Genomic DNA, 13925 nt, shown 5'->3' on the forward strand with positions numbered 1-13925 from the left:
TACCAGCAGGCCATGGATTACAAAAGGACTGCAAAATGCTTGTAAAAAAAAGAACACTCTTTATAAACAATTTTTAAAACTAAGAACTGTAGAGGCCGAACATAAATATAAGAAATACAAAAATAAATTAACTAATATTATGAGGACACGCAAGAAAGAATATTATACTAAATTACTAGAGAATAACAAAAACAATATTAAGGGCTTATGGAAGATATTGAATGGTATTATCAGAAATGGTTCAAATAGTAGAAAATACCCTGAATATTTTATTGACAATGAGAGGTCTCTAAACAACATGAATGAGGTGGTTGGTGGCTTTAACAATTTCTTCATAAATATAGGGCCAAACTTGGCTGAGAACATAAATGTCACAGGTAATGGTGGGGATGCTGAGGGGAACATTACTAGAAATCTTAACTCAATTGATTTGAAAGCTGTAGAGGGAAAAGAAATTATAGAAATTGTCAGTAAGTGTAAGAACAAGTCATCTACCGATTGTAATGGAATTGATATGATATTAATCAAGAAAGTAATTGACTGTATTATAATAATAATAATAATAATAATAATAATAATAAACTTTATTTGTATAGCACCTTTCATGACATGAAATGCAGCTCAAAGTGCTTTACAGAGCAAGAATACAATTACAGTTAGAACCAATTCAACAATAAAGCAAACAAAAATAAAATAAAATAAAATAAAAGCAGTAAAATGCAGTAAAATGAATTATTATTATGCAGTAAAGTAAAGTAAAAATTATGAAGTAAAATGTATTATAGACCCACTAACCTACATCTGTAATTTATCTTTGACAACTGGTTCATTTCCACAGAAAATGAAGGTTGCCAAAGTTATTCCGGTATATAAAGCCGGGGAAAAACATCACTTCACCAATTATAGGCCGATATCCTTGCTTTGCCAATTCTCTAAAATATTGGAAAAATTGTTTATTGTGAGATTAGATAATTTCATTGAAAATCATAAAATTCTGACAGACAGTCAATACGGTTTCAGAGCGAACAGGTCAACAGCAATGGCACTGATGGAGTTAACAGAAGAGATCACTAACTGTATTGATAGTCATAAATATGTTTTGGGAGTATTTATAGATTTGAAAAAAGCCTTTGACACCATTAATCATGAAATATTAATTAAAAAAATGGAAAGGTATGGTATAAGGGGGGTGGCGTTAAACTGGGTGAAAAGTTACATGCAACACAGGCAACAGTTTGTTCAAATGGGGGACTATAAATCATCATTGGCCGACATTACTTGTGGAGTCCCACAGGGGTCAGTGTTAGGCCCAATACTGTTTATTTTATACATCAATGATATATGTAGTGTGTCAAATATGTTGAAATTTGTTTTATTTGCAGATGATACCAATGCATTTTGTTCAGGGGAAAATCTACAGCAGCTTTTGGAGGTCACCACAACAGAAATGAATAAACTAAAACATTGGTTTGATATAAATAAATTATCACTAAATTCGAGCAAAACTAAGCTTATGTTATTTGGAAACCGTAAAATAGATATACAAGTACAAATGATGATAGATAATGTTAACATTGAAAGGGTATATGAAAATAAATTTCTGGGTGTATTACTGAACCACAAAATCTGCTGGAAACCCCATATAAGTTATGTAAGAAGCAAGCTAGCACGGAGCATTGCAATTCTGGGGAAAACAAAACACATTTTGGATCATAAATCACTTCATATTTTATATTGCTCACTTATACTACCATATCTCAATTATTGTGTAGAGATTTGGGGTAACACTTATAAAGGAAATCTAAAACCATTATGCATTCTGCAAAAAAGAGCCATTAGAATAGTTAACAAGGTAGGCTATCTAGATCACACTAATATACTATTTTCAAAATCACATGCCATGAAGTTCATGGACCTTGTTGAATATAAGACCTCACTAATCATGTTCAGAGCGAGAAACAAACTGTTGCCAGGTAACATACAAAAAATGTTTGGTGACAGAGAGGGGGGTTACAATTTAAGACGAGAACTTAATCTAAAAATGCATTGTGTTAGTTCAACCTTGAAAAGTATGTGCATTTCAGTTCATGGAGTGAAATTGTGGAATGGACTGAGTTTGGAGGTTCAGCAAAGTCCAAATTTGAATCACTTCAAGAAGATTTATAAATGTGTCATATTTAGGAGATATTTGGTTGAGGAGGGGCCATGTTGACCTATGTAGATAGAGTAACTACTAGTAGGGTTGGTTTTATTTTAATTTTATTGTATCTCTGTTATTACTGCGGTTATTTTTTATTGTTCTATTTTTATATTTTCTTTTTAACATGCAGTGGAGATGTTTAGATGTGAATACATTAATTTTTTTCAAAAAAATGTGAAAATTGCTAGTGAAAAAGGGGGTAGGAGTTTATAAGTTTTAGACTTCATCCTACTCCTTTTCGGACATTGTTGTTTTGTTTTTTTTCTACAGTTTTGTATTCTATTTGTTTTTTTATTAATGATGTTCGAAATCATTAACGTCGACAAGACCAAAGAACTGATCGTGGACTTCAGGAGGCTGCGGAGAGACCATGCGCCCATCCTCATCGACGGTGCTGCAGTGGAAAGGGTCAGCGAGTTCAAGTTCCTCGGAGTACACATCGAGGAGGACCTCAAATGGGAGACGCACACCACACACGTGAAAAAAAAGGCTCAGCAGCGACTGTACTGGCTCCGCCGCCTGAAGAAGCTCGGAGTAGGACGTCGCATCCTCAGGCTGTATTACAACAGTTCGGTTGAAGGCATCCTAACAGGCTGTGTCACGGCCTGGTACGGGAACTGCACTGCCCGAGAAAAGATCAGCCTACAGCGAGTAGTGCGATCGGCAGAGCGGATAATGGGAATCGAGCTCCCAGCGCTCCAGGAACTGTACAAAAAGCGGTGCGTGGTCAAAGCCAAGCGCATCATCAAGGACAAGCACCACCCAAGTCACAGACTGTTCAAACCCCTACAACGACCGCGACCGGGCAAGGGGCTCTACCGCAGTATCAAGAGTTCCACCACCAGGTTCTGGTGTAGTTTTAATCCGGCTGCTGTCAGGATGCTGAACGAGGCATAAGCCTTGTTCAGCAGCCTGACAGCAGGCGGTGCAAAACCTTTCTGGCTCTTCCTGAACACACCTGTGGATTATACCAGGGACAATGACTTGGACTTAGCTCCCCCTCGGACACACCTGTGGACTACACCAGGTACAAATGACTTTTTTGCTGCACTCCCTCATGGAGCTACTTGCGGATTATACTAGGGTCAGTCCACCCTAGGTGGACACGCACTGACCTTTTTGCACCTTAATCCCATGTATAACGCACTGACTTTTTTGTTGTCTTTTTATTGTGCTCTTTTTTTCTCTAAGCACCTTAACGTCCATATGTATATCATGCACAGTATAAGTATAACATGCACAGTATACATACATTGCTGCTATGCTCAGGCACCTTAGTTTTTTATTATCTCAGGTACTTTGTAAATATGTAGATAACTTGTCTGGCCTTCTGTTGCTCTCTTGTTTTGATCTCCTTCCCACTTGCCCCCCACCCCTCTTCTTCTCCCCCCCCCCCCCCTCTTCTTTCTATGGAAATTAACGTTGCGATGGGAACGATGTACAAAAACGAATTTCACCCACTTCTTTACCTTGTAAACCTGTGATGTGACAATAAAACTGATTCTGATTCTGATTCTGAAGTGGGTGGGATAGTGTTTCCTCTTTCATAGAGAGAAATGAAGATGACTCATGAATAGATAACGTAACAATTTTGAGGCTATTAGGTGACCAGTCAAGGAGATGAGTGCACCCATCCTCATAAAATAATTATCCCTCTGTGAAAAAAGATTGTAAACTCTATGTTGACATGTGGTGTCAATTAGATTATGATTGCCTCTTGCCTGATTAGGTAAGGATGACTGGACCATAGAGCTCTAGCTGTGATTTTACCCTGGTTAAATAAAGGATAAAAACAACAACCTGATGTACACATTAAAACAAGGATTTAAGCTATTGTGTATTTACTAACACACAGTTAGTTTTTTTGACTTTTGTTTGTTGGTCTAACTGGGGTAAAGGGGTGTTGTGTATTAACTACACACAGGTATTGTTGTTGGCTATTGGTGTAAGTAGTCTCTGTTCCTTTAAGTGCTGGGCTGGGGGGGGGAGAGTCTTACTTGAGTGTGCTTGCCTGTATTCAGTTTTTGATTGATTGAAACCTTTATTTCAGGGAAATCCATTGAGACCAGGGTCTCTTTTTCAATGGTGCCCTGTGTACAAAAAGAAATTTACAACAGTTGAATGGAGCTCCAGCTTGTAACGTTTGCAGTTGAACAGTAAAGACAAACTTACTCTACTACTGGCCTAGTTATTGGGTTCTCACAGACATTATATAAGCCATCTAACTATTTAGGTACAGTAGATGAATTGTTGCAACAAAGGATGGATGGATGATTTTTCTGCACACAAACATATCAATATATTGCCTTGCTTTCCACAGGGTCCTATTCATAAAAAACAATCTCTCAAGACAGAGATGGTGGTGGTGGTGGTGCTGACAGCAGAATGTGTCAGCACCACTGCCTAAAACATGTAGTGTTAGTGGGAATAATAGTGCATGGGGATCTAATCTTAAACAGCTCAGTGCTTAATGAGTCTTCCAGTTTAGTAGACCTTGTATTGTGAATTTGTACTTCCATGTACTGCTGTTCTCATGTCTTACTAAATAAAGTACATCAATCAATCAATCAATAAGCACCCAGGAGGAAGTGGACTAAGAAAGGGGAGGAGCCAAACCAAATTCCTGTTTCTACACAAAAAGGAGGTAGTGCCCCAAGAGGCAAAAACAAAGGGGGAAGAAAATCATTCCAGATTGTAGAAAACATAACAGAATAACAAAATATACTTCTTTCTCCTCTAAGGCTATATGCCCACACGTACATTCCTGTGGCCCTGATGTCAGCCCCTGTGACATCAGACCCCTCTCACAGCACTGTGACAGGGATTTCATGGTACTAGTCATATTGTCTATATATGGTACTGGTTATTGTGTTTCCATAGCACTGGTCATAATGTCAATAAGGTATTGGTCTAGCCTCGCGTGGCCAGACCTTATCACACGACACACTGCGTGGATATTAGTCTGGTCCCTATCAACAATAGATTTTTTTCCAAGGGGCGGTTACAAAAAGATCCAAACGGACTCTATTGGTTAGACCTAAACCAATCAGAGCAGTGCTTCCTTGTACGAACCAATCAGAGCAGTGCTTCCTTGTACATCATTGCTCCAAATAAGGTGATAAGCCCGCCCACATTTGGATACTGGGCCCTGATTGGTCCCTCACGACTTCGGAGGGAGAGAAACGAAATCTCTATTGAGGGGGGCCAGACCTAATCTGCCGAGGGCTAAAGTGCGATGCAATTTTGCAAAGGCAGATTCGTCTGGAACCAGGCTAGTATTGGTCATTGTGTCCCCATATCATGGTCAGTATTATGTTAGTATCAAGTCGGTATCATGGTCAGTATCATGGTCAATTCATGTCACTGACATGATACTGACCATGATACTGACATGATGTCAGTATCATGGTCAGTATCATGTCAGTATCATAGTCAGCATCTGGTCAGTATCATGTCAGTATCGTGGTTAGTATCATGTCAGTCAGTATCATGTGACATGGTATCATGTGCAACTGTCATATGAGAAAATATCAAGTGGGCTTAAGTGGTTAATGACCTTTGCAGTTTAAGACCCTGTACTGTATGTATAAAAAATAAATTAAAAAAATGTATTCACAAACAATATAACAAAACACACATACATTCCCACCCACAAAGCGCACCCACTTCCCAACCCACCAGGCCACGAGACAGGTGTTATAAAATAAAGGGAACATTCAGTGAGATAAGATAAAGAAAAGTGGACTAAGGACTTGAGGATAAGTAGGAAAAAGAAAAGCTCAAGTCAAAGTTTTTTATGTGTGAAAAAACGGGGGACAGTTTCATTTGTCATCTGTGCTATTCCTTCATGAACAATAAGTTAGAGTTAAAAGGGTACGTTCAAAGTACTTCTGCTTAGTAAGGTTAAAAGGTGTTTAACTTCATTTTTGCAAATGGACACTCCTAGAGCCAGTGGTGTAAAGTAACTAAGTACATTTACTCAAGTACTGTACCTGAGTTTACTTACTTAACTGGAGTATTTCCAATTTTCAGTACTTTTACTTCTACTCCACTACATCTCAGAGGCAAATATTGTACTTTTACTCCAAAACTTGTGAAATAGGACCTTCTGCATAATGAGTACTTTCTACTTTTGGTACTTTAAGTACATTTTGATACCAATACTTTTGTACTTTTGCTCAAGTAAATTTAGAATTCCGGACTTTAACTTGTAACCGTATTTCTACAATGCAGTATTGATACTTTTTTTAAAGGTATTGATGTATATTTCATAAACATGGATGCAAATCTAAAGCCATATTTCACAGGGAGCCTACAGACAGAAGAGTGGATTCAGACAGAGAGGTGCCGGTTGGTCTGAGCGGGGTGTGGGGTACGCTTAGCATTTTCTTTGTCTTACCTGGGAGACAGGAGAACTAGGCATGTGTAGCCATCCCCCCTTCCTGGCCTATATAGTTGCAAATGTATTCGGCCAGGGGGTGGGGTCTTACCTTTGAAGGCTGACCCCCACCCACTTATTCAATGCTATAAAGACCATACTGAAATGTGACTTAGTGTGTGTGCCTCTCCAGGCCGTGAGGCTGTGGAGATGGAGAGCTGTTTGTACTCTGAATAAACTGGATGCAAGAAACCTCACTGACTAGTGAAGACTCAAATTCATTCTACAACCCTTCATACTCACCACTGGAACAACAAACTATCTACAATATTACCTTTGAAGGCTGACCCCCACCCACTTATTCAATGCTATAAAGACCATACTGAAATGTGACTTAGTGTGTGTGCCTCTCCAGGCCGTGAGGCTGTGGAGATGGAGAGCTGTTTGTACTCTGAATAAACTGGATGCAAGAAACCTCACTGACTAGTGAAGACTCAAATTCATTCTACAACCCTTCATACTCACCACTGGAACAACAAACTATCTACAATATGGCGTTGTTGGCAACTACAAAAGTGCAGTAGAATCTTTAAGTCTGTGGTTTTCAGATACCACAGTATTGAAAAGGTCTTAAAAGTCCTCAAATTGTCACTTGCCTGTCATCTGGGGACCCCCCCCAAAATCATGTGGGGGTCCCAACCTTATTTTTAATGGTGGTCCCGACCCACAGGTTGAGAACCCCTGGCCTAGAGCCAGGCAAGCCCAAGGGCGAATCAAACGCTGGTCAATGATTAGAGAGACAGGTGTTAAACTGCAACACCAGAGCGCCACCCTGTGGCTCTCCTCTCCTGGATCAAGCATAGCAGTCTGCCATTGGCAGCAGCAGGTGCATCAACCTCCGTGCCCCTTGGCTACCTATCAAGTGCGTTTGTAAATTAATAGTCAGCGATTAATTAATTGATTCAATCTTTCATCCATTCATTTATTTTGAAACTCCACCAAATAACCTTGGGAAGCCAATCTCAAATCCATCATGTGAAAAAACAGGCTGTTGTTTTTACTTTTGATTGATACGGTATGCAAAAAAAAAAGCACAGAAAGTACAGTTCAAGGTCTGCTAAAAGGAGTAAAACCCAAGAAAGCAGTATCGCTTGTTTCCATTGGGTCCTGTGTATTCAATTCATCAACACATTTAATGACAGACAAATATACAATACTATGCAAAAACATCATATAAACGAGTAGCAATAAAAAAATATATATATGTACAGTAAACAGTTCTGGGGGTGGGGCGGATTTCTGGTGAAGCTTGGACTTTTTACAGGGGCCAGTTACAATTTTCAGCCACAGTGCTCTTTAAGAGCGGTTTTGAAGGGAGAGTAAGGATTCAAACTTTGCTAATTATGAAGTGGACTATCACTGTACAGGGTCAGTGACTAGCAGGTATATAAACTGTATCTCTTAGATACGTTTCTCAGTCAAAGGTCAAGCTTCTCAGACCAGTTGCCAGATTTTGCCTGAGAAAGAAGCAACCAACCAACCAGGTTTAGGAAAACAAGCCTAAATAGGCCAAATTAGAACTTTAAACCTATTTGAAAATAGCCGATCTACAAGCTCACAACGCGCGTTGCGAGCTGGCTTATAGATCTGCTATTTAAAAAAAAATCTTTAAATTAAATGTGAATATTTTGAATATTTTTGAAACATTCTAACAACACAATCTGGTCCGGGCTCCCTGGCACAAAACATTTTCAGATGGGTTTTAGGGACAAAAATACGTACATTTGGGGGTCCATGACATGAAAATATTTGAGGACCACTGGTTTAAATAAAATCATTTTTTTTTTGGGGGGGGGGGGGACAAGCCTAAATAAGCAACGACACTTTAGAAACAATCCAAAACCACCAATGTTTACAAATTGCAACTTCGCAGAAAAACAAGCCCAAGTTCGCTTATAATAAGCGGACATGGCAACACTGCCCATGTAAAGCAAGAAGACGTACTGGTCCGTCCGCTAAACACCACCACCGTTCCGTCCGCTAAACATTCCGTGGAGAAACGAGCTGCCCACATTATCTGTACTTAGCCTACATCTACTGTACATCTCGTGTATCGTTAGAGTCAGTCAGGACAGGGATTTGTTTCACTGATATATTATTTATCTGTTCGTGTAAAGTGCCACTGAGCAACAGTACTTAAAACCAGGACAGTTATATTTACTGTTGCAGGAGGTTCACTTGTTCCACCGTTGAGCTGCAGTCTCTCTCTCCTCCCAACTAGAACAAGTTGTTCTAAGAGGAATCCACCATGGACTCCTATATTAAATTCTCTAATCAAAGTCAAGGGCGGGACCGTATATTCAGGTAACGTTCATTCAAGTGTCTGTTGACGCTATCTTTGTATATCAGCGGTTTTTCTACAACTTCACTGTGCTGTTGAGTATCGTTAGCTGCTGTGATGGTGCTAACATCGTTAGCTAAAGATAGATGTGTAATCAGTGGTATAAAAAGTACACTTTATTTTATTTTATTGTAAAAGTATCAATACTGCAATGTAGAAATGGTTAAAGTCCGGAATTCAAAATGTATTGAGTTTTAGTACAAAAGTATTGGCATCAAAGTATACTTAAAGTACCAAAAGTAAAAGTACTCGTGCAGAATGTCCCATTTCACAACTTTTCAAATGTATAAAATCTTTTGAAAATAGCCGATCTACTTGTGGATTGGCTATTTTCAAATGGCCGAAATGTATATGGCTGAAGTGGTTAATGTTTGTTTTGTAATAATAATCAAAATCTACAAAGTAACTAGTAACTAAAGTTTTCAAATAATTGTAGTGTACAATATTTGTCTCTGAGATGTAGTGCAGTAGCAGAAAAAAAAAATGGAAATACTCCAGTAAAGTACAGTACTTGAGTAAATGTACTTACTTTACACCACTCTTAATAATGAGGTGTAATTTTGTATTATTTATAATTTTTCCAGGGCGACCCAGTATGCCTGTGCATTGTCCAAATATTTACTCCGGAACAATTCAGAGAGAAAGGAGCTGGCAACCAAACTCCACAGTCTGGAATCACACATGAGTTCTGGACGGAAATGTGAGTAGTTGACTCAACTCTTGAGTGAGAATGCAACCCACTCTTAAGAGTTACAATTTGATCAAATAAAATTAAATAACAGCGCTGAGGATTTTACTGTGTGTGGGCCTACTATGCTTTTTTTTTCGTATAATTTAATAAAATGTGGAGAATTCAAAGGACATGTGCTTGTTGTCTATTCAATAGTACATGGACATGGCACATGGGAAATTGTAGAGAGGTGGAACAAAGTGCAGAGCCCCTTTGCTTTCACTGCTAATGTTATTTAAAAAAAAATCCTGCATACCTGCAATCTCCTGGATTGCTGATATGCTTGTATGAAGGAGTGGCCTCTTGGATTCTGCTGAGCTTGGTAGGCTGTTAGCAGTGGAGTGAGACACTTCTCACACCCTGTAAAAAGGGGCCGGATGAGTGGATACAGCATACAAATGCTCCGGAGAAGATGTTTCAGATGGTGCTGTAAACTCCTCCTGCAATTTGTTGAAGTGGCAGACTCCGCAAGAAGAGATGTACATTTGTCTGCTGGCTTCTAGCATGCAGCTGCAATATTGAATTTAGGAAGTTGTTTAGTTACAGTCTGAATAGCATTTTCAAAATGCAAAGGAGACCTTTTGAATAAAGTGTATCGGGCATGGTCACACCGCACTTTAATTCTACCTATGAGGGTGGATTCTGCCAATGCGTTTCAATGGGAATGGCGTGGTTTGATGGTCTTGCGCATCTTTCCGTGTGTCGCGCACACCTTGCGTCTATGCGTTCTATACGCCCATTTGAAGCAGATAAATGCTCGAGACAGATGTTGCTTTTCCAATCGGTGAGTCGAAGCGGACCGTCCCAAGACTCAGGAAGCGACATAGTGCTCGCAGGTGTGATAGTTTTATATAACTAGATTCTGACAAGTCCCGGAAAAGACGTGTGATTTGGCCAGTTGTCACTTTGAGTGGCAGTTGGGGCAAATTCTCGCCCCAAAACATGATTTAAGATTCTGTGCCTCGGCACCGGCTTCGAATGCTATCAATGCATTGAATGGGAGATTATCACGTTTTATCAGACCATTGAATGGGCGAGTAGGCGACGAGTAGGCGATATACTGACCTACCCGCGATTTGTCAGACCATTCATTGGGCGTAATCAGGAGCTACTGACCTACTTGGAGGCGGAGCAGTCCCCACAACATTATTTACGATTCTGTGCCTATCAGTACATAACTCCAACGGCGCTGAGTAGGCTCAGGCGAACGTCACACCGTTCAGGACGGCAACTCGCTTTAGCTCCCTCGGTGGTCCTTCACGGGGTTCCAGTTCGCCTGAGACTGCGCGCCTCCGTCATGGTCCGAAACCAAAACCAAAACCGAAACTGAACTATTTAAGTCATCTCCGTCGGTAGGTCAGTATGTCTTGATAACACCCAATGAATGGTCTGATAAATCGCGGGTAGATAATACGCTGCTTGCAATTGAGCAACTGCGGGCTACGGGGAGGGTCCTGAAAGTGGGTGACAGGTTATTGGGACAGAATGTGCCACAAGATGACCACAGTTGCAAAATCTTGTTATTGGGACAGAATGTGCCACAAGATGACCACAGTTGCAAAATCTTGGATAAGATGAATGTCTGATGAATCCTTTCATCAGACATTTCTAATTAAATTGACAATTTCTCTGATGTCCTGTGCTTGTCTTCTCTCTTTTAGTGTTGTTTTAATTGGATGTTTATTGTTGCTAACTCTTCATCTTAGAGAACATAAATTAACACTTATTTCATCTCACATTTCCAATTCAATTGACAATTGCTCTGATGTCCTGTGCTTTTGTTTTAGTGTTCAGGCTGGGGAACACAGTGCATTCCATTGAGGCTGCCAAGCGAACCGTGCAGCTCTCTGACCCAGTGCTGTGCCTGTGCCTTACAGTGGCCAATGTTAACCGTGCCCTCTACTTCATCTGTGACAATGTACTTTGGGCCAGAAATGTCGGTCTCATCCGTGACATCGACAAGGACCGCTGGAGCCTGAACGCTTCTCGCTGCTACTTCATCTCTCTAGTTATGAACCTGACCAGAGATGTTTACGTGATCTCCCAGTTGATGGTGCAGAGGACGAGGGATAAACGCTTTCAGCAGAAAATCGATCGGCACCTCAGTGACAATCCTGAGGTTGCTGAGGTGATTTTTCCACCACTCGATGCTTTTCTTTTCGTGCTGATTGAGAGCCTAAAAAGCCGCCCTGCCGTTGCCTTGGACACGTTGAAGAATATTTGCGATCTGTTCATTCCATTGGACAGGTTGGGTATATACCAGACAAATGCAGGAGTGGTGGGCTTTTGTGGTCTGATGTCTTCACTACTAGGGATAATGACCCTCATGCAGCCCAAGTTAAAAATCAAACCATGATGACCAGGGTTCAAAGTTGTATTGGAATACATGTTTTTATTGGGATCCTGTACTGCATTTGTGCAGAATGGCTGGAAAGCCTTTGTTAGGTTCGACATTACCAGCACTTCTACCAACTAGTCTAAGATTTTGGCATTTAACTTTTACACCAAGCTGCACTGAAATAGCCAAACGTGCATGTTGTCCAGTAGTTTTACTCAACTCACTTCTTTAATGAGCAAGTTGTTTTCATACAGCAGTGTTTGGAATGTCTACAATTTTTACATTGTACTGTATTTTTGACTATGGTTTAGGGATCTGATCAAATTAATGGGATCATATATTTGTCCAAAAGAGCCATTCAAATCTCTACTTTCTACCATGGCTCTGCACTGTTTGTTTATATTTACTGTAGCTATGTCTGATTTTTTTTTTTTTTTTTTCAGTGTGGAACATATAAAGTAGGTTAATGAGAAGATGAGAAAATTGATAGCAGTTGTCATTGTGTGGGCCTGCTTACTAATTCATACGTTTAACCAGTTGACACTGTGTATAGTTGCCTGGATGGCCTAATCATTTTACAATTCCTGTATTTCTTAGTCGACTGTTCACCCGGGTCACCTGTCTGCTTCACAAGGATCAAGTACTGAAAAAACTACAAGCCAAAACAGCTTTGAAATTTGGCTCAGTAAAGGACATTTATTTATTTGCGTGGCGCTGCCATCGATACAGCCATTGTCTGTACTGTAAACACCCAGCCTGGAATAAAAACACATGTTTGTTTTATGCACCTGGGATTCAAACCTGGTTCGCCCCCTAAGGGGGAACCAAATATGTACCGCTCATCCAAGAGGGAATCCCTGCTTGGCGAGGGGAGATATTGGGCTTAGGCACTTCAGGCAGGGCTATTTGTCAACCTGTAGGTTTTATTCCCGACACCAAATTTCTTAATGGAAAAGTAGGGAGACCACCTCCAACCACTGCAGATATGATAGTAATATTGTATTAACATACAGGTTGGATACAATTGTTATATTAAATGAATTCTGGATTGTAGCTTCATTGTTATTAATGAAAAGAGTATGATGGAAAAGGTTGTGCTCACAATCCTGTGGCAAAATAAAATCTATGCAAATCCGGTTTTCCTAAATTAAAGAGCCTTAATACATGTGTCTGTAATATGTAGCGTGTGTAACATGTAGCGTGTGTAACAGAGTATTTTTGAAATAAAGTCTTAATATATTGTATCTTCCTAATTCTGTTCATGTTTTTATTACCTCTGCCAAGGAGGGTATGTTTTGCACCAGCGTTTGTCCCTGTCGCTATGATGACCTACCAATAGAGGACAGAAGTTCTACCCATGTACCAATTTACCTAACGGCTTCTGTTCTATAATAATATAATATATATATATAATAAAATCTCCACACTGTTCTATGTTGTCAAAACACTATACTATACAACTACAGAAAAAGCAGGGTTCCAGAGTGCACCCATTTTGGGCGCAAATACACCCAAAAATCTGTCCAATACAACAAAGAATTGTGATTGTTCGCATTAGTCAAAGATGGGCACTGGGCAGTATAAATACATGTATCTGAAATACAGACTTCATATCACCTTGCTGCAACTAGTGAATGAAGCCTTGTGGAAATGCCCTTGTGTATTTCAGATAGTTTACGTTTGTGAAAACTACATTACTGCATAACCCATAAATGATCAGACAAGCCTAATATTTGTGATAATATTATTTGTGATGCTATTTCCTGGTGTCAGTATCATGGTCCTTGTGATCATCATTATCATCCTCCATTGGTAAATGATCAGACTTCAGTCCTCAAAAGCCTGCAGAATATGTATCCAATACACAATATTGTTACA

At 39.8% G+C, this 13925-nt stretch overlaps 1 protein-coding gene across 1 annotated transcript; it reads left to right on the forward strand.

Annotated features, from left to right (window-relative positions):
* Positions 1–8637: 8637 nt before the first annotated feature.
* pex11a (peroxisomal biogenesis factor 11 alpha) lies at positions 8638–12466 on the forward strand. Its single transcript, XM_080437081.1, has 3 exons — positions 8638–8942; positions 9564–9679; positions 11497–12466. Exons 1-3 carry the CDS (start codon positions 8887–8889, stop codon positions 12063–12065), a joined length of 741 nt encoding a protein of 246 aa, XP_080293207.1. The 5' UTR covers positions 8638–8886; the 3' UTR covers positions 12066–12466.
* The last annotated feature ends 1459 nt before the right edge of the window (positions 12467–13925 follow it).

This window comes from Gymnoscopelus braueri (assembly GCF_963280865.1).
Source record: "Gymnoscopelus braueri genome assembly, chromosome: 9".
Classification (NCBI taxonomy): domain Eukaryota; kingdom Metazoa; phylum Chordata; class Actinopteri; order Myctophiformes; family Myctophidae; genus Gymnoscopelus; species Gymnoscopelus braueri.

What these genes read in the sequence shown, in the direction of transcription:
- pex11a (XM_080437081.1), top strand. Translation starts at nt 8,887, where the DNA reads ATGGACTCCTATATTAAATTCTCTAATCAAAGTCAAGGGCGGGACCGT. An exon ending in GGGCGGGACCGTATATTCAG is followed by an intron (nt 8,943 to 9,563) that starts GTAACGTTCATT and finishes TAATTTTTCCAG; the next exon opens with GGCGACCCAGTATGCCTGTG. An exon ending in CATGAGTTCTGGACGGAAAT is followed by an intron (nt 9,680 to 11,496) that starts GTGAGTAGTTGA and finishes CTTTTGTTTTAG; the next exon opens with TGTTCAGGCTGGGGAACACA.